Source organism: Meles meles, chromosome 2, assembly GCF_922984935.1.
Source record: "Meles meles chromosome 2, mMelMel3.1 paternal haplotype, whole genome shotgun sequence".
Classification (NCBI taxonomy): Eukaryota; Metazoa; Chordata; class Mammalia; order Carnivora; family Mustelidae; genus Meles; species Meles meles.
Window position 1 is genome coordinate 36445211 of NC_060067.1, and position 22075 is coordinate 36467285.

At 36.7% G+C, this 22075-nt stretch overlaps 1 protein-coding gene across 5 annotated transcripts in view; it reads right to left on the minus strand.

The window, feature by feature from the left end:
* Positions 1-4896: 4896 nt before the first annotated feature.
* The window catches only part of KLHL5 (kelch like family member 5), a 92832-nt gene continuing 75653 nt past the window's right edge, over positions 4897-22075 (minus strand). For all 5 annotated transcript variants that reach the window (XM_045998078.1, XM_045998075.1, XM_045998076.1 and 2 more), the window contains 4 exons: positions 19198-19360; positions 12982-13194; positions 9225-9396; positions 4897-6270 (listed from right to left, as the gene is read on the minus strand). In XM_045998078.1, coding sequence (XP_045854034.1) covers positions 6214-6270; positions 9225-9396; positions 12982-13194; positions 19198-19360 — 605 coding nt within the window. In that variant the 3' untranslated portion in view covers positions 4897-6213. The remainder of the gene's footprint in view (positions 6271-9224; positions 9397-12981; positions 13195-19197; positions 19361-22075) is intronic.

Consider the following 22075-nt stretch of genomic DNA (forward strand, 5'->3'; position numbering starts at 1 on the left):
TAACATTTATGGGATGCTTTTGGGTAGTAGGCATTGGAAAAGAGCTTCCAACCAAAATTTCCTCTGTCATTGTTTCTCACTCTTAGACTAGAATTACATTCTAAAGAGATATTCTGTCAGACTTTTAAAAATCTGTTTACTTGCAGATTACATTTAGAAAATAATCTCTTTGGGATGAATATAAATGCAGAGTTTTAATCCTAGCAATATAGAGAGAATGTCTATTGTTATGACATTTAAATGACAATTTGTAATGTACCTACTTTTTATTGTTGTAAAATATACATAAAATTTGTCATAAGTGACATTTAGTACCTTCACCCTGTTGTGTAACCTCCACTAATTAGTTCCAGAACATTTTTATCACCCTGAAAGGAAACTCCTTACTCATTAAGCAGTCATTCCCCACTCCCTCTTCCTCTCAGACTCTGGTTGCCTCCACGAAATTGCCTATCTTGTATATTTCATATAAATGGAATCATATAATACGTGGTCTTTGTGTCTGGCTTATGAAAACATAATGTTTTCAAGGTTCATCCATGTTGCAGTATGTATCTGTACTTCATTTCCTTTTAAGACTGAAAAGTATTCTATTGTATTATGTACCAAAATGTATCGGTTCATTGGCTGATGGACATTTGGGTTGTTTTTACCTTTTGGCTACTATGAATGTTGCTATGAATATTTATGTGCAAATTTTTGTTTAAACACCTGTTCTCAGGGTTTCTTATTTTGGTTGGGGGTGGATATATACCCAGGAGCAGAACTGCTTGGTCACATGGTAATTCTACGTTTAAGTTATTGAGGAACCACCAAACTCTTTTCCACTATATCTATACCATTTAACCATCCCACCAGCAATGTAAGAAGGTTCCAATTTCCCCACATCCTCTCCATGTCGCGGCCGGCGCGACAAATCGACCAGGAAACGTGAGGGTAAGAGGATGGTGAAAAGAAGTTAAAGAGACAAAGAGATGGGGGCAGGAGGAGCACTGAGGAGGATGTCCAACAGTGCCGACTTTATTCAGGGCAGTGAGGCATTCTATAGCCAACAGTAACTATCTTCAGCTGGTTACAAAAGACTTTGCTACGTGCACAAAAACCCTCCAGACCAGGCCTGTTTTGCCCACTTCAGATCAACACCTGTTGACAGGCAATGGCTGATGTTAGTACAATTGTCTCATAAGAAGTAAAACCTGAGAGTGATTTAGGAGCTGTGCTGGAAGAGCAAGGACCAGTTAAGAGCTTATGACCCCAACCAATTGGCTCTCATCTAACTAGCAAACATGTGGGGGGTGCCTGGGTGGCTCAGTGGGTTAAAGCCTCTGCCTTCAGCTCAGGTCATGATCCCAGGGCCCTGGGATCAAGCCCCGAATCGGGCTCTCTGCTCAGCAGGGATCCTGCTTCCCTTCCTCTCTCTTGCCGGCCTCTCTGCCTACTCGTGATCTCTGTCTGCCAAAAAAATAAGTAAAATTAAAAAAAAAAAAAAACTATTAAACATGTGGGAAGTCACGTTGGCGAGTGCACAACACATAGCACAGACCCTTTCTCAGTGCTACTCAAATTTTCCATCCTAAATCTTTGGTTAGGCTATTCGGACTTTAAAGGAGACACAAGTCAGGGTCTGCTTTGGTCCTCATCTCAAGCCTTATCGCAGCCTCCCACATCTCCAATACTTATTTTCTGTTTTTAAAATTATAGTCAACCTAGTGGATTTGAAATGGTATCTAATTATGGTTTTTATTACCCTTCCCCAATGACTAATGATGTTGAGCATCTCTTCATGTGATTCAGACCTACATTGGAGAAATGTCTATTCAAGTCCTTTGCCCATTTTTAAATAGGTTGTCTATCTTTTTGTTGTTGAGTGTAGGAGTTCCTTATGTATCCCGGATAGAACCTTATATGATTTGCTAACATTTTCTCACATTCTGTGGGCTGTCTTTTCACTTTCTTCCTAGTGTCCTGTGATGCACAGAAGCTTTTAATTCTGAAGAAATCCAATTTATCTTTTGTTGCCTTGTGCTTTTGATGTCATATATATATGAAACCATTGCCAAATCCAAGGTCATGAAGATTTGTGCCTATGTTTTCTTCTTAGAGTTTTATGGTTTTAGCCTTCTATTTAAGGTCTTCGACTTATGTTAATATTTATTGTGTCCCATTTCATTCTTTTCCACATGAATATTGTTTCAGCACCATTTGTGAAGAGACTAGTCTTTCTCTATTGAATGAGAAGTGGCACCCTTGTTGAAAATCAGTTGACCATAGTTTATTTCTGGACTTTCTATTTCATGATAGATTTTGAAATTGGGAAATGTGAGTCCTTTAGCTTTGTTCTTTTTAAAGATTGTTTTGACTTACAATCCCATATGAATTTTAGGATCAGCTTTTCCATTTCTGCAATAAAGGGCCATTGGGGGTTTGATAGGGATTACATTGAATCTGCAGACTAATTTGGAGACTATTGCCATTTTAACAGTACCTCTTTTAATCCATGAATGTGGGATGTCTTTCCATTTATTTAGAGCTTTATTTCATCAGTGTTTTGTATTTTTCAGTGTGCAAGCCATGCACTTCCTTGGTTAAGTTTATTGCCAAGTATTTAATTCTCTGTGATACTACTATAAATAGAACTGTTTTTAAAATTTCCTTCTTGGATTTTTTTTTTTTGCCAATGTATAGAAATCACCTGACATTTGTGTATTGATCTTGTATCCTGCAACACTTCTGAATTTATTTGCTCTCAAGTTTTAGGGTGTGTGTGTGTGTGTGTGTGTGTGTATTTGTTAGAATTTTTAAGATACAGGAACATGTCAGCTGCAAATATTGTCATCTTACTTCTTCCTTTGTAATTGGGATTCCTTTTTTATCTTTTTCGTGCCTAATTGTTCTTGCTAGAACTTCTGGTGCCATGTTAAGAAGAATTGCTGTTAATGTCTCTTTAAATGTTTGGTAGAATTCACTGGTGAACCCATTTGCTGCAGTACTTTCTTTGTTGGGGGTTCTTCACCATTGATTCAATCTCTTTACTTGATATAGGTCTGTTCAGATTTTTTTGTCTTCTTGAGTCCATTTTGGTAATTTGTATGTTTCTAGGAATCTTTCCATTTCATCTATACCATCTAATATTTTTTGGCAATAAAGCCTTTTTGACCAATAAATCTGTTTATGGTTCAGTCATCCAAAATACCATGTAATTTATCTATTGTTTATAAAATGTGAAGTATACATTGTGTTTTCTTGCATGTACTTTTCTAAATAAAGCACATTTATATGTAAAATTCTGTAAGAGATTTAAACAAAATTTCCCTAATGAGACTAAAGAACAAAAATTTTCTGAGAGGGGTATGACTGGTATAAATTGTGATTCTAAAAATCATAAACCTTCTTCATTTTCTTCTTATTAAAATAAATGATTCCTCATTTATTAAAATGAAACCTCTCTTTTTCTACCTAGAGAAAGAAATAAGAGTATGGACTCTCAAGTGCAAAGTATGTGCATTCAAATTTCTTGTCCTACCACTTACTTGCTATAGATGATCTTGGGCTTAACTTCTCTGTGCCCCCATCTCCTCACTGTAAAAATGAGAATAACGGAACCTACCTCATGAAGTTGTTGTGAGGATTAAATGTGTTAATGCATGCAAAAAACCTGATTCTTAATTCATAATAAGCATTCAATAATTACTAACAAATATTTTTGCAAGGCATCACTAATTGAGGTTAAAATAAAGAGCATGTAGACATCATCATCAATGAACCAGCAAATAAAAGTCAAGGCAGCTACTGTTGGATGATGGATACTAAGAGTCATATTTTCCTCCAGAGTCAGAATACCCCAGAGGAGCAGAGGAATGAGTGTTTCGGTGAGCATTCTGTCACTAGAAAGAATTGGTTCTCTTTATTCCTATTCAGGAAAGCTGGTCCTCTGGACCACAGCTGACCTTTGAACAACACGGGTTTGAACAGTACAAGTCCGCTTATATGAGGATTTTTTTTGGTATCGTACAATACTGTACAGATATTTTCTTTCTTGTGATTTTTAAAATAACAGATATTTTCTTTCTTGTGATTTTTTAAATAACATTTTCTTTCCTGTAGCTTACTTTTTTGTAGGAATACAGTACTTAATACATACAATATACAAAATATGCGTTAATCAACTGTTTACATTACTGGTGAGGCTTCTGGTCAACAGGAGGCTATCAGGGGTTGAGTTCTGAGGGGGTTAAAAGTTATACGCAGGTTTTTTGCTGTGCAGAGGGTTGGCATCCCGAACCCCTGTGTTGTTCAAACACCAACTGTACTCAACTGCATAAAAAAGGGCCTCTCTCAGGGTAGGAAAATCAAAGGCACGGTTCATGAATCCCATGAAGAAAAGGAAGGTCCTCAGAGAGGAGAATCAGGTCTTTTACGCTGACACGAGTCTGGCCTCCACTGTGGGCCACAGGAAGTCAGAGAGTGGGTGGTGAGTGTTCAAAGGAATAATCGCAAGTATAAATCCTTGTGCTTGTACAAGCATAGATGCCTTTCAAATCGCAGCCTAAGCCTCCCCGAGAAGGTGATGATGTGCTCACACGTTTCTGCTTTTGATTTTTGTTTTGTTTTTTAAAACTTTCCTCTTCTTTTCCGCTCTCTTCCCCTAAATACATAAATATACTCTAAGGCTGATCCCTCCTTGTCATGAAAAGAATTGAATTTATATCCATAATATAATGAATATAGAAAACTTTAATGTATTTTTCATAATTACCAGTATTTTCTTTGTGGCCGCACTGATACGATGACCACAAGACTTGCTTTGGGAATGGAAGCATTCAGTTTCTTGGTTTCCAAAGAAACCTTTCAAGAGCATTCAAAATTGGCTCCCTCCCACCCCACCCTGCCCCCACTCCCAGTAAAAAAAAAAAAAAGAGCGTGGTTTAATTTTTTAAAGAAAGCAATTAGAATGAAGTCTACCTTGATATAAAATGTAAAAGCACATTAACCACGGCATTGTATTTTAAAAGATGGGAATTTCATTTATACTCATTTTTATATTAAGACATAAGTTAATGACTTTTATATCTTAAAGGATTTATCATAAAATGTTGCTGCCCAGTGCATTTTTGCAGACAATAAACAATTCGCTGAGAGTATTAACATTCACATGTGTAATTGGAGTTTACAAATGTACAAAACTTCGGGTAATAAACACTTTAAACTTATTTTTCAGACATTCAATAAGCCCATTCCCCTCAAACTGTTTGATTACAAAGAAACACAAAGGGTTACTAACTGCAGCAAAATGTGAGAAACAAAGCAAAGGAGGCAAATCCAGACTTGAGGACGTAAGAATATCCGAACAGTTTTGTCAATATCAAAAGACAAAAATCAAAACAGCTTTCATAATATAAAAGAAAACAAATCCATATAATTAAGTCTTACTTAGGTGAAAGAACATGTTAGGGTATGTGACATTTCTTTCCTCGACATAAATGTGCCTCTCTTCAATTTACTGCAAAACACCATCTTTCAGTTCCAATTTGAGGATATCATACCCCGTATTGTTAGTGAATCTAACAATAGGAAGACTATTTTAAAAGAACCCAAAGATCATTTCGTTTGCATTTGGTCATTATTGTTTTGACTCTCGTTTTTCTTTATTCATGAGACTAAGCCAATTGAGAAGTAAAAGTCCACAAGTCAAAGCCTATATAATGCAGCTATTTCTGAAAAAACCTGAAGATTAGCATAGTGTGTAATATGTCATGAAAGCAGCAGTTGTGGTTAAACAAACGGATAAAAATTACTGCAACCAACGTATGATAAAGTTACAAAGCAAACGTTCAAAGTGTTCTCTGGTATATGTGCACTGTAGTAAAAGGAATCTGGGTAATGTTAGTAAAATGTGATTGATTATTAATAAATGACATCCCCAGCCAGCATTGGCTTCTGTTTGAGAGCGGTGAATTTGTCCTCACACGTGGTGTCAGTCCCTCGGCTGTAGTTTTGATTGACTGAGAAATGACTTATGGAGAAATGCAGGATTTAATCCCGTGTCTTCCCCTCGTGGCTACCTTATTTGACTGTCTTCACTTTGAGACTGGGCACTCTGTGCCCAGGAATGCGGCATTGCAAATTGGCTAAAAATGTATCCCTTGGTTGGAGAATAATTTTAGTAAATTTGTGAGGAAGACGATATCTTCATTTAGAAAACACAGCACTGTGTTATAGTTTGACAGTTACGACGCAAGCCCCAGCTCTTCCTAGGCATAGTGGAGCAACCTAAAAACAAAAACAAAAACAATGACAAACACAAACACAAACACAAAAAGACATATTTGTTGGGTGTGTAGGTACAACTGTTGATAAAACCACATAGTTGGTAAAATACTGAAACCGAATGTACTCATCAAAGAGCGGCTCCCAAACTCTGCCGCCCCAGCCTTTCTGCAGGGCCAGCCCGTCCTCCAAGCCCCTTGTGGAAGTCCAAGTGTCACAGACTCAACTGCTTAGGTCACGTCACAGTACTAAGCAGTATGTCCTTCTTTTTAAAGGTACCTCCAAAAAAAGAAAAGATCATTTGGGACTCAGCAGGGAGCCTGCTTCCCCCTCTCTGCCTGACTTTCTGCCTACTTGTGATCTCTCTCTCTGTCAAATAAATAAATAAAATCTTTAAAAAAATAAAAATTAAAATAAAAAAAAAGAAACAAGATCAAGGTCACATACTAAGTCCCTTTTTATAGTCTATCCTCTTCATTTAAAAATTCCCTGCCCCTTTCATATTCTCATCTTCTTTCCCAGCCTTGGAAGAGATCTTTCCTCCAGTCTGCAGAAGACCAGTCTTTGCTTTCAATTCTGTATCTTGCCCTTCTTTCTTGCCCTTCAATGTTGCTCTTTCTAGCATCTGGAATCTCTACTCTTTTACTTTTACCTTTATTGTGAAAAAGACCATTGGCTCAAATTCTAACTCTACCACTGATTTACTGTGTGGCTTGGGTCAACTATTTAAACTCTGTGTCTCAGATTCCTCATCCAATAGAGCCTGGTACATAAAATGTGTTCAATAAATGTTAACTTTCTATTATCATCGTTTGAAAACTGTATGCTCCTCTAGCTCCTGCATTTACTTATTTTTCTCTTTACTTTTTACACTGTGAGTGTCTTTTGCTTCTATCACATTCTCAAAGGTTCTTACAACTTCACAAATAATAAATTATCTTCATTCATCCTTATCTTGTTGAAAGCCTGTCTCCTCTCTCTAATGCTCTACCTTATTGTCTTATCTAAGACACCCTCTGGTCATTCATTTGCTATTTTCTTCAGAACTTGAATCTTTAATTCAACCCTGCAAGTGTAGAAAGAAAGAACAGATAGGACTTGGTAATATCTCTTGAATCCATTTCTAGAGTTGACACCTCAAGCCTTAAAGTGAAGCAACCTTCTACATGTTTTATTTTTATCCAGCCTTTGCTTCTCTTGCCCCTAGCCCCTGTCCCCAACCACCACATGAAATTTCTGTTACTGTATCACTCTCCTGGTTAAGTCTCCACCGGCTTCCCACTACCAAACTCTTGAAGCATGGCCTTTGCCAACTTCTATCCTGACCCCAACCTTGCTCTCCAATCAGAATGTCCACAACAGCCAAACTACAGAAAGAGCCTAGATGTCCATCAACAGATGAATGGATAGAGGAGATGTATATGTATACAATGGAATATTATAGAGCCGTCAAAAACGAAATCTTGCCATTTGCAACAACGTGGATGGAACTAGAGGGTATTAAGCTAAGTGAAATAAGTCAATCAGAGAAAGGCAATGATCACATCTCCATATCACTCATATCACCACAGATATGTGGAATTTAAGAAACAAGGCAGAGGATCATAGGGGACAAGAGGAAAAAAATGAAACAAGATGAAACCAGAGAGGGAGACAAACCATGAGAGACTCTTAATCACAGGAAACAAACTGAGGGTTGCTGGAGTGGAGAGGGGTGGAGGGATGGGGTAACTGGGTGATGGACACTGGGGAGGGTATGTGTTGTAATGAGCACTGGGTATTATATAAGAGTGATGAGTAACAGACTTGTGCCTCCAAAACAAATAATACATTATATGTTAATTAATTGAAATTAAATTAAAAAGGTGGAGGGAAAGACATCCTACTCTTACTAAACACGGATCCTTAGAACCAGCCATGCTTTCTCAGTATATCTTGCGTATTTCTTCTTCATTGACATTTCTTTCATGTTTTCTCATATAATTTCCCATTTCTTTCTACTTTTTTGCATTGGATCAATTGAAAGCTTAGCTTAAGTCCAACTTCTTCTCACTAAAGCATTCTCAAAAACCAATTTATTTTTTCTCTTTGATTTCCTACACCACTCAATGCCTACACAATGAGACACTTGCTACCAACTGTTCTACACTGCGGGTTCTCCCCTCACACCCCCAGATTATACCTACTTAAGTCGTTCAGTTCTATGGCAGTGGGGATTCTTTTAAGTTTTGTTTTCTTGACAGTACTTACCATTGCTCCTTGTATGTAAAAAAAAACCTTGGGTCAATTAAATATCTGAGGGTCTTTCAGGTACCAGATTCTGAACTGGGACACAAAATTCCTAATTCTGTTCTCGGTAATGATGGAAACAAAGATCTCAAAAGATCATTCTTAGATGTACTAGCCCCTCCAGAAATAGACATGGCTGGAATTCCTTTTGTTAATAAACTTGCCAGGTCAAGTTTCTTACTTGTTAATGTAATTTAAGGTTGCCATCTTTATTAGGTGATGACCAGACATTTCATCTGCTCTCAGATATCAGTGGCTTAAGTATTTAAAAATTATTTCTTATGTCTGCCTAAGTGGTTCACATTTTTCTGATTTCTCTTTGTTTCTTATTTTCCACCATCTCCCCTCCCTCTGCTGCAGCTCTCTTGTGGTCCTACCTGGCCTATCAAGACTAGAACATCTCATCAGTTCCCAGTAAGCAAATGGTGGCAGATCAAAACTATTAATAATTTCTCTGAGTATTAATTTATTCTTTAAAAATAATTTTGGATTTTAATTATATCATAAAATTAAACATTCCTTCTTGTCTTCATATATTTAATCAAAGAGAAGACTTTATCATGCTTATGCTATATATTTTGGTAATGGACAAATGGAGATCATTTTTATTTAATGAATTATTTTAATAAAAAGAGAGAAGTGTAATAATGAAAAATGAAATGCCATACCTGGGTCCATTCATTTGTCTGGGGATCATAAGCCTCCACTGTATTAAGATAAGTCTGTCCGTCATACCCTCCAACAGCATATAATTTATCACCAAGTAAACAGACCCCCACTGCGTCTCTGCTGATGCTCATAGATGCCACTGCAGTCCACATATCCGTCTTGGGATCATATCTGAAAGAAAAGTGTAGATCTGGAGCTGACATTGTTCTCACAATATTTTTTTAAAAGGTTTTATTTATTTGATAGAGACACAGCGAGAGGGGGAAAACAAGCAGAGGGAGTGGGAGAGGGAGAAGCTCAGCAGGGCACCCGATGCCGGGCTCGATCCCAGAACCCTAGGATCATGACCTGAGCGGAAGGCAGACGCCCAATGACTAAGCGACCCAGGCGCCCCGTTCTCACAATATTTTTATGTAAAAACAGTTTATGGATGAAAGACTAGGATGTTGGACCTGATACCATAGACGTTCTAGAAGAAAACATAGGGGGTAAGCTCCTTGACATAGGTCTTGGCAATGATTTTTTTGGATCTGACACCAAAAAGCAAAGGCAACCAAGGTAAAAATAAACAAATGGGACCACACCAAACTAAAAACCTCCGCATAGTAAAGGAAACCATCAACAAAATGAAAAGGCAACCTATGGAATGGGAAAAATATTTCCAAATCATATATCTGATAAGGGGTTAATATCTAGGAGATATAAAGAATTATAGAATTCAATGTAAAAAAACAAAAACAAAAACAAAACAACAACCCAACAAATAAACCACTTAAATGGGCAGAGGGTCTCAGTTGACATTTTCTAAAGAAGACATATAGATGGCTAATAGGTACACAAAAAGGTGCTTAACATCACTAATCATCAGGGAAATGTAAATCAAAACCACAATGCCTGTTGGAAAGATAATAACAAGTGTTGGTGAGGATATGGAGAAAAGGGAACCCTTGTGTACTGTGGGTGGGAATGTGAATTAGAGCCACTGCTACAGAAAACTCTATGGAGATTCCCCCCAAAATTAATAAGGGAACTACCATATGATCTAGTAATTCTACTTCTGGGTATTTATCCAAAGGAAATGAGAACGCTAATTTGAAAAGACACATGTACCCCCCATGTCCACTGCAGCATCATGTACAGTAGCCAAGGCACGGAAACAACCTAAGTGTTCATCAATGGCTGAATGGATAAAGAAAATGTGGTACACGCAGACTACACACATATGCATGCACACACGGAACATTATTTGGCCAGAAAAAAGAATGAAATCTTGCCATTTTGACAACATGGATGGACCTTGCGGGCATGATCCCAAGTGAAATAAGCCAGAGAAAACAAATACCTATGGTCTCACTTATAAGTGGATTCTAAAACAGAACAAAAACTAAGTTCATAGATTGGTGGTTGCCAGAGGTGGGGCATGGAGGGGGTGGGTAAAATGGAGGAAGAGGGTCAAAAGGGACAAATTTCTAGTTATAAAATACATGAGTTTTGAGGATGTCACGTACAGCATGGCGATGTAGTTAATGATACTGTACTGTATATGTGGAAGTTGCTAAGAGAGTAGATCTTCAAGGTTCTCATCTCATCACAAGAAAAGAATTGTAACTATATATGGTGATAGATGTTAACTAGACTTACTGTGATCATTTCTCAATATATACAAATGTCAAATCATTACGTTATATACCTGAGACTAGTAAAATGTTGTATGTCAATTACACCTTAATAAATGAATATCTACACATCCAGAAACACCTGGGAGAGTTGTATAGCAAAGTGGTTAGAGAATGGGCTTTGGATTTGGGCTGAAGAATCTCGAGTCCTTATCCTTCCAATCACTGGTTCTGTGGTATCGTAAAGTTACTTAAAATCTTTACATCTTGGTCTGTTTATTGGTGAAAATACTGCTCACCAGGTAGCATTGAGGGTTAAATGAAAATGCACAGTAAGCATTTGATAAATGTCATCTTAAAGATGAGTTGGTTCATTTGTTACAATTTTTTCCTATTAGCAAAGAATACATTCTTATAACAAAAATTCAAAGATTACAAAAATATATAAAGAACACAATAATTAGCTTCATTTCCTTCCAATTTTAATTACAGTGTCAAGTGGTAACCCCTATTAACAGTTTGGTTTGTATTTGATCTTCTAAATATTTCACTTTTTATTCTTAGGGCTTGAGATGCCAATTTCAGAACATGCTTTTTATTCAATTTACTTTTTCTTTCCATGTAAAACGCTAACATTTTTTTTCTTTCAAGAAAATAGAAATGGTTTAGTTCTTTATGCCTACCTTTATCTTATCACTGCTATTTAAAGTACATTTGAACATATTTTAGAAAAAAATCAATATTTTCCTGAAAACTTTTAATTTACAACATTACAGATTCATTTGGTAAATCCATAACACTTACCGATCCAAAAGTGCTAAAGTAAATACTGAAAACTGCTGTAAGATTTGCGATCGTCTACTGAAAATCTGAGGAAATCAATACATGAAGGGCTAGGTGAGACGGCTTACAGATGCAATCATGAAAGCTGTCCGCTTTTGGAAACTTCTTGTTCTATTCATGAAATATATTAATTAGAACAGCCCAGAGTTGTCTAAGAGCAGATACATCATGCTAAAATGCTAATACCTCTTGCACAATGAACAATTTTTCACTGGGTGCAGTACTGCGGTGAGCTTATAACTTATGGGGTAAAGTATACAAAGACTTCCATATTCCTTTTCTCTAGTGTTACACACAGGAAGCATAGTCTGAATCACTTTCTCCCTAACACAGGGCAAATGCAAGTATAACTCTCCTGCTTTCTCAAAAGACAACAAACCAATCCTCCTCATTATTTCACAGAAAGCACTCATTGTCATCAAACCCGCATTTCACTTTTTAACTTTCTTCCAATCATGTATGATTAAGTAACACACACACACACACACACACACACTTATCAACTTCCCATTGCTCTTTAAAATCCAGAATCCTGAAGATTCTATGTGATCTGCCCCCGTCTCCACCCTAGTCTGCCTCCTTTCCTGCCACTGTCTCCCTCCCTCTCTTTTCCCCCAGACACAGAGTAGCCTCCTTTCAGTTTTCTGAATGAACCATATCCCCTTCTGCTTTGGAGTGTTCATACATGCTCCATGGACTCTCCGTCCTAAATCCACTCAATCCTCTCCATTCCTTGAACCAGACTAAAAATAACAGATGGAAGCCTGAACTGTTGTCCAAATTGTCCACTGATGTGATTAGGTTCTTTACCTGGCCCCATACGTGAGTTTCATGAGGCCAATTTGGATGACCTGTGTAACTTTTAAGCCGTATTAGTTTTTTTTTAATTTTACTATTTCATAGTATTTCCTTATATCAAAATGTGTTAGAAATGCTCCTCTCCTTTTCACTTCTTCCTTAGCCTCCAGTCCCTACTACTTCTCTCTGAAATTCATCAAGCTCTTTTCCTTTTCTTGTCAGGCATAGTATCCAATATGAAGTACGTACACAATAAATGTCATATGACTGAATTAATAAATTACATAATCAACTCTAAGGTAAATCTTCAGTAGGCAGTAATATAGTGAGAGAAAAATCTGAGAAAAGCTGTTACGAAAGAGACCAGGAGACAGCCAGAGCAGACGACCCAGTGTTCACAAAGCTGGGAAGAAACCGCCTTGCATGTGCTAGATGTTCAATAAGGAGTCAATGATTTGTCTGGAAGCGTCAGACAAAGTTTTCCTTCACAAGAAATTACCTCTCCACACAGTCTGAGAGTCTGGAAGTCAAGTTGGACGCAGGGGCATCATGTCCTCCAATCGCATACAGCAATCCATTCCAGGTAGTTACTCCCACTCCCCCTCTCCTTTTTGACATTTGGGCACAGAGTGTCCATTTATTAGTGTGAGGATCGAAACATTCTACTGATTTGAGGCAGGAACTTCCATCACGACCACCAACTGCATAAAGTCTATAAGAACAAATAGAGTAATAAATAAAAAAGAGTGCCATCATTATGATGAAGGCAAAGAGATTATTCTTATGGTATTTCATTGAAATTAAGATGCCATAGATGATAAGACACACTCTCAGTTTATGTGCCATCAAGAAAGAAGATATGCTACCAATTATGACATATGTATACATCATATGTAACTACGTATATGTATATATCGTACGTATATGTGTGTATGTATATATACCAGCTATTACTCTCTCTATATATATAAAAAGAACAAACTCAACTGAAAGCAATGACAACTATTTCTGATAAGTCACCATGGATTATAAGACATATCACAATTTTAGAGGCATAAAATGTGTCTTACAATAGATAAAATGCGGTGTATAAATATACCATGACTTCTTTCTTAAATAGCTAAGACAGGACTAGGTTATAAAGGAAAGAAATGAACCTTCTCTGCACCCACCACAGGCTAGATATTTTACCTGTATTAACTTAATCATCTCAGTAATGCTACGGGAAACCATTTATATTCCTGTTTCATGGGTGAAGAAACAGGCTCATGGAGATTAAGAGGCTTATACACGGTCAGAAGCAGAACCAGGACACAGTTAGAGTAATGAGCAGCTGTACTGCGAGCAGTCACCTGGGATGTTCTTGCAGTAGTGAAATAGGAGAATAAAAGGATTGCCTGAAACAGTGGTATATAAATTAATATTTATTACATATGAACTGTGATCTTCCATTAATTTAAATTACTGCAGAGAAGGATACTGTAAGTTATCTAAAATGAATACGGTATGCTAATGTCCTAAATGTTGCATAGTAGATAAATTTTAATTCATTACCCATCAATATACTGCATTAATTTAAAAGTCTTTTACTCTGACCTTAAATATATATAAAATATATTTTTATAATAGTTTTTTCAAGAGTAATAAATTCAGATCATTGCTTATATAAAAATTCTCACATTTTGAATTTACAGATGCTTTAGTTAATATTTAACTAATTTTTTAGCTCAGGAAATAATATTTGAGCTATGCCAAATATCTGCCAATTAAAACTCTAAGTATTTATATTTGGGTAAATATATATATTTTAAAGACATTTATTCATTTTAATTCATAATATCAAGTTCACTAAACCACTAAAACTGGTTCTTTAGTGAGATGACCATACCTTAGACAGTAATATATGGGTGTAGCAATATGTTTTAAACTTAAAATTTAAACTGAAATTCATTTGAAACTTTGTTAGAAGTTTTTATCTGTCAAAAACTACTTTGTGTTATTGTTCTTAAACTGTTCTCATTTTTAACTAATACTTGGTAGAATGATTGTGTGAATATGGATCACAGACTACCAGAAGACATCAAGAATTAGAAAACATGGGGCACCTGGGTGGCTCAGTGGGTTAAAGCCTCTGCCTTCGGCCCAGGTCATGGTCCCAGGGTCCTGGGATCGAGCCCCGCGTCGGGCTCTCTGCTCAGCAGGGAGCCTGCTTCCCCTCCTCTCTCCCTCTGGCTGCCTCTCTGCCTACCTATGATCTCTGTCTGTCAAATAAATAAATAAAATCTTAAAAAAAAAAAAAGGAATTAGAAAACATCCATAATTTAAAAAACGTGGACACACATGCGTGCATTATGTATGTATGCATGCGTGCGCACACACAAATTCAAGGCACCGTCCCCTCTTCATGGGGTGAACTCATGGGTCTTGACTGTGAAAAGTGGTGCAGTACAGGGATTAAGAGGTGAACTCTGGAGCTGGGCTCTGGATTTGAACTGTGGTTCTCACACTTACGAGCTCAGACTGTGGACAAGTTACTTCACCTCCACCTGCCTGAATATCATCATCCAAAACATCTCTAAGCCCTGCCTCGTAGGATTATTGATGACCAAATTTAAAATACTTTGAACAGTGCCTTACACAGGGCAAATATGGTCTAAGTGTTTCGGGGGAAAATGAATTCTGTCTCTATTTATATTCTTCTAGAAAATGGCATTTTTAGGTCTTACGTGTACAAGCAACATTTACACTGAGCTAATGTTAAGGGCTAAAGTGTACAATAACACTTTCTAAAGAAACATTATCTCAAGCAATGGTTTTCAAATTGTTTTCTAAGAATAGGATTCTGTGGAGTACTTGCGGAGGTCCCCAAAGTGGTGCATTTGAAATTCAAGTTTTGTTTTGTTTTTAGAGAGAGAGAGTATGCACGTGCGTGTGCTCTCCTGTGCAAATGGGGTGGTGGAGTTGGGGGGCAGGCAGAGGGGGAGAGAGAGAATCTCAAGTAGGCTCTACGCTCAGTGTGAGTCCCACGCAGGGCCCCAACCCACCATCCTGAGTCCACAACTCAAACAGAAATCAAGAGTCCAAAACCCAACTGACTGAGCCACTCAAGGTGACCCTGAAATCCAAGTTTTAATAATTTTCAAAATATCATCTGGCTCGATTAAATGCCATACAAGATTCAGAACTCATCTCTTTCCCACAAAACAGTATCTATTACAAGTAAAAAGAGAAGCATGTCAAATTGTGAAATTGTGTCAAATTGCATTGTACTACAGACTTTAAAATAAGACTTCATCATGCCTGACATTTAAAATTATGATTAAGAATGCAAGGGGTTGGTGGATATTGAGATTTAACTTAGGAAAAAAAATTTCTACTACTCTCAAACTACATCAACAATTTAACTGAAAAGTTTCCTAAGAGTCCAGTTAAATTGCTCTAGTAGTTAAAATAACTATTATCATTCTCAACTACTTATCTGTGAATCAGATTTTTCTTTATATTGAACAACAAAAAACAAAACATAGAAATAATCCGGGTGTTCTCCAAAATAGACTTGTTCTTCTATATTGATTTTTTATAGTAAATACATGCTATAAACTTGAACTTAAAATAAATTTAAGGTAAGTTTATAATAATCTTGAGTTTCCATTTGTCTTAAGTATTGGGGTTTTTATAAGGTTGCATTTGATAGAGAGAGTCTACTGCCAAAAATATTTGCCAGCCAGGGGCTTAAAAGTAGCCCAAGCAACTGGAATTCTAAATAAAGTTTCTATCAAACATGGTAGAAAGAAAAATTTTAACACTTTGAAATTTTCAAGATACAAGATGTAACTCATAAAACATTCAAACAGTTCTTCTCTAAAGAAACAATTACATTTTGCATTAGGAAGCATTATAAAATAATATAACAAAAACTGTAGTTAATCTAGGCCTTTCATTTTATAGGTTAAAAAACTGAGGCACAGGGAAATGATTTATTCTAAGTCATAAGGAGTAGTAGAGAAAAGATGCAAAGTTATTTTTTTTTTCAATCAACTGTATACTTAAAAAAAAAACCAGTAACATGATTTCTATTTTTTCAGATTCTGGATATGCACACCTCAAAATGGAAACAAACAAAATATTTTAAAATACTGCTACTTTGTTTTAAAGCACGCTTAGAGGGGCGCCTGGGTGGCTCAGTTAAGCATCTGCCTTTGACTCAGGTCATGATCCTGGTGTCCTGGGATCAAGTCCTGTGTTTAGGCTCCTTGCTCCACAGGGAGCCTACTTCTGCCTCTGCCTGCTGCTCCCCCTGCTTGTGCTCCCTCCTTCTCTCTCTCACTGACAAATAAATAAATCTTAAAAAAAACCAAAAACAAAGCAAGCTTAGAAAAGTGCTAGTTGATAGGTTAACACATCCTCTTCTTGGGGTTGATTACAAGCACCACTGCATCTAATGGTACTGGAACATTCTTCAATAAGATTGTACACGTCAGGTTATGTTACTTGTAAGAAGGAAAAGATCAGTTCGTTCAAGACCATGATCTACATGGACCAGTAAATAGCAACAACAATAGAGTGGTTCCTGTTTTAACACGATCATATACAAATTATGCACAGTGAAAATGTTGAGGGTGGAAGAGACAGTTCGTATAGGAGGTGATGATGAGATGGGAGTGGAAATGGGAAAGTGTTCCAGAGACGACTTCTGAGTAAATTTCAAGGATGCTGAATTTTCCAGGCACAAAAGTGGGGAAACAACACTCAAAGACAGAGGTAATGAGTTAAAAGATAATGGGAGTGTGAAACAAAATGTATTTTCCACGAATAGGCTAGGTTTTTTAAATAAAAGATTTTATTCGTTTATTTGAGAGAGAGAGCACATGAGCAGGGGGAGAGGGAGAAGGAAAAGCAGACTCCCCACTGAGCAGGGAGTCCAATGTGGGGCTCAATCCCAGGGCCCCGGGATCATGACCTGTGGTGAAAGCAGATGCTTAACCGACTGAGCCACCCAGGTGCCCCGCAAATAGGTTAGTTCTGCTGGACTGTAATATGCACAGGGGAGTGGAGGGAAGGTGAGAAGGAGTGGAGAGATGTGGACAGAGGTGAGACCATAAAGGAGGCTTAGTCCTGTAAGCTCCTGAAATTTCAAAATCAATGTCTTAATAGTTAGTAGATGAGAGATCTTCAGCTTCTGCTCTGATTCTTTGATGGTCTCAGTGTCAATATCGAATAAATTGTACCTTAGATGAACTAAAGACTGAAATATTTATTTCTCGTAAGAGAGCAAGAGAAGGTGAGAAAGTAAGATTATTTCCACTCCTCGAAGTTAAAGCTGCTGTAGTTCTAGCAATTAGATTTTACAGAAGGCAGCTATCCTTTTTGTGCTCTTCGAAACATTTATTTCTAGGCTAGGAAATATGCCGGTGAACAAGAATTAGATCAATGAACTACTCCCAGAAATTTTAACTGAAGGGTTAAAACGGAAAAGATACTGTTTGTTTTCTCTCTTTTTTCTCATTTACTAGATTCTTTGGTGGCTGACTCTGCTACCAAAGAATGAAGAAGGATAGGTAGTGATAAATTTGAAGTTCTTTCTTCATTTAAAACACATGAAGGGGGGCACCTGGGTGGCTCAGTGGGTTAAAGCCTCTGCCTTCCGCTCAGGTCATGATCCCAGGGTCCTGGGATAGAGCTCCACATCGAGCTCTCTGCTCCGTGGGGAGCCTGCTTCCTCCTCTCTCTCTGCCTGCCTCTCTGCCTAGTTGTGATTTCTCTCTGTCAGATAAATAAAATATTAAAAAAAAAAAAAAAACACATGAAGGGAGGGGTGTGGAGATCAGGTACATTTAAAAAGTAGGTTTCTATTTCTCTATCTTATCACTTGTAATACTGCTAAAAACTAAGAAAATGTAGGACATAACTAATAGGTCCTGAGGAACCAAGACCTTAGGTCATAAAGTAAAAAAATTTTACTAATATTTTCTCATTTTTCTTTCAGTAATCAATCAATACAATTCTACAAATAATTTTTAGTCTCTTTTAACTTTGGTTCCTTCCCCTTTCTGTAAATGATGATAAAGCCTTTTAAGTGAGTAAACATTTAAGTGAGTAAACAACATTTATTTAATAACCACATAAGGCTTCATTTTATGGAAGAAAGGCCTTTGATATGTATTTAAACTCTGAGTGACCAAGAATTACTGGTGATGGTTTTGTCCAAATCCGTTAACTCCAGTTAGAGAAGACAAAAGCCAAGAGAGCACCTTTCTAAGTGCATTTTAGTTTTCAGCAGTTTACCAAGATAAGAAAGAAGTAAAAGTAAAGATAAGTCAGTAGACGAGATGGAAGGAATTATTTAGGGAAACACTTAGAGGGCATATATTACATTTAAAATACTATATACTTTTAAAGCTTTATAAACCGCCAGACTTGTACTCTATTGCATATTTATATAAAACTTCTCCATACAAAATAACTTGAAATTTATAATATATTATTATTATAACATATAGAATTATATATATATACACACATATATAATCAGTATATTATATATATATAAAATCAGTATATTAGAATGAAAACCTAACATGGTGAGTTCTTTATATTTACAACTACAATAAAAAGAGACTATGTGTATTTTTTAATGTATATTTTTAACTTAGATGATATACCTCAATAAATTTAGCTTATTGTGTTTTAAATGGAATTTTAAATACTTCCTTACTTTCCACTTAGTACTGCCACACCTACTGTGCTCCTGGGGGTGGACATAGTGGCCACAAAGTTCCACTGGCGAGCCTGAGGGTCCCATCTTTCCACTGTGTTCAGATAACTCCAGCCATCATGTCCACCTACGGCATACATGGGACCTTCCAAAACAGCCACACCTGTAAGGAGACAGGAAAGAAACAATGACTTCAGGGGCACTTGGGTGGCTCAGTTGTTAGGCGTCTGCCTTTGGCTCAGGTCATGATCGCAGGGTCCTGGGATCAGCCCTACATCGGGCTTCCTGCTAGCAGGAAGCCTGCTTCTCCCTCTCCCACTCCCTCTGCTTGTGTTCCCTCTCTCGCTGTCAAATAAATAAATAAAATCTTTAAAAAAAAAAAAGAAGCAACAACTTCAGATTTGCTGCTACGTCTTAAAGATCACATTTTAATTGAAATCTCAATACACAGTTTACCACCTATGTTTTTATCTATGGTTTTATGGTTCCAGGTCTTATGTTCAATACTTTAACCCATTTTGAGTTTATTTTTGTGTCTGCTGTAGGATAAAAGTCTACTTTCATTCTTTTGCCTGTGACTGTGCAGTTTTCCCAGCACCGTTTATTGAAGACAGTCCTTTCCCCATTGTATGTTCCTGGCTCCTCTGTGAATTAGTTGACCACATATGCATGGGTTTATTTCTGGACTCTCTATTTTGTTCCATCTATCTATGTGTCTGTTTTTAAGCCAAATACCATAATGTGTTGCGTAGTATAGTTTGAAATCAAGAAGTATGATGCCTCCAGCCTTTCTCAAGTTTGCTTTGCTATTTTTGTTTTGTTTTTATTAATTCATTTTTTTGTGGCCTTATTCAAATTTTAGGATTATTTGTTCTTTTTCTTTGAAAAATGTCACTGGAATTTTGACTGGGAATGTACTGAATCGGTAGATTGCTTTGGGTAGTACAATGAATCTTTTTTTTTTTTTTTAAATGAGAGGATCAGCAATTTTTTTTTTTTTTAATTTGTTTATTTGACAGACAGAGATCACAGATAGGCAGAGAGGCAGCCAGAGAGAGAGGAAGGGAAGCAGGGTCCCTGCTGAGCAGAGAGCCTGATGCGGGGCTTGATCCCAGGACCTTGGGATCATGACCTGAGCCGAAGGCAGAGGCTTTAACCCACTGAGCCACCCAGGCGCCCCAATGAATCTTAAACATCCAAATTTAATTAAGGAAACATTTATGGTAAAGATACCTGGTTTCTCTCTAGCTCTTCTTGCTGGTAGGTGGGGGGATAAGGGGGCTAAGTAGCTCTACAGCTCTGGTCTAATAAGTTTTAAAGGCCGATTCTTGAGGTCCAACAGTGGTAAGTTATTTAAAACCATACAATATGTACACATTGCCATAATAAAAGTTTTTCAGTAATTCAGATTTAAGATATATTTGAGAAATCATTTTTATTCCTTTCACTGTAGTTAGACCACAATCTATTGGTATGATTCATCACCAGGGAACCAAGCCAGATTCATTTATTTCCTTATTCAACAAACATCTATTTAGTGTTTATTAAGTGCCAAATGTTTAATACAAGGTAACAAATAAGGGCTCTACCATCATGGGCCTAATATTTTAGTCAGCAAACAGGCAAAATATATTTCAGGTATTGATAAATGCTGATAAGAAAAATGGAACTGAGTAGAAGGGTAGGGAGGGTCACAGGAGACCTCTTGGACAAAGTGACATTTGGACAAAGTGACATTTGAACAAAAATGTGGATGAAATCAGACATGGAGATATCTAAGAGAAGAGAAGGTAAGGTAAAGGGAATAATATGTACAAACCACACGTATACACCCATGTATATAGTTCCAAATACATAAAAATATATCCAATTATCTGTGTATATGTGCATGTAATTAATTAAAGAGCTGGAAGAAAAATTAATGGGTGCATCTAGTTCAACTCCTTAAACAATATCTTCAAAAATAAATTTTAGCAGTAGAACCACTTCTTCAAAATGAAATCTCTTTTTAATTATGAAATCTTTAATGATTTAGAATTTATTTAATTCTCACATTTTTAAAAGAGATAAAAGGAGTGTTTCCTATGTAAGAGTTTCTTTTTTAACTTCAGTTGGGTTTTTATGTTCAAATTTATAACATTGACTTATTATCCGGTAAATAAGTACGAACAAGAATGACAGAACAATCTGGAAAAAAGAATTACGTGATTATTCTCCTTTGAACTTGCTTCAATAAAGCATTTTGTATGGTAACTAGAAGTAATGACAGTATTCTATGAACAATCTGATCTGCACAAAACATAGCTGGAGTATGGGCATTCTTATTCTACATACCATAAGAATTTACCTTAAGTTAAAATTAAATTTCTTTTCTCCACGATGGGAGAAAGTATGCAGGTGAATCACACTGCTGACCCTGGATTTTATGATCAACCTGTTTTTAAATCTCATTCATGCTGCTTTTAAGATATATTCCCATTCTGTGCCTAAGTAATAAATTTATTTTACGGACTCAAGATTATTATCTTGTAGTTTTGTTAGCTCTCACATAGTTAATTTTAAGCTCTCTTTCTCAGTACTTTACCCCTAACCTTCTGGTTTTACTTCCTTACCAAGTTTGAAACTTAAGATCACCTTGAACTGAAACCTAATTGCAAATAGTAGAATCACTTGTTTCTCTGATTTTTTTACCATACCCACTATCAGCCCAATCTTCATGCCTAGATAATTTTCATTACTGGCTATTGACTTTTTCTTGGCAGCCTCTACTCTGGTGCTCAGCATTAATAAATCGAATGTAGTACAAAGAAATGCTATCAAAACTGAACTATGACTTCATTGCTACTCATCCATCTTTTAATTCATCTTTTAAGATGAC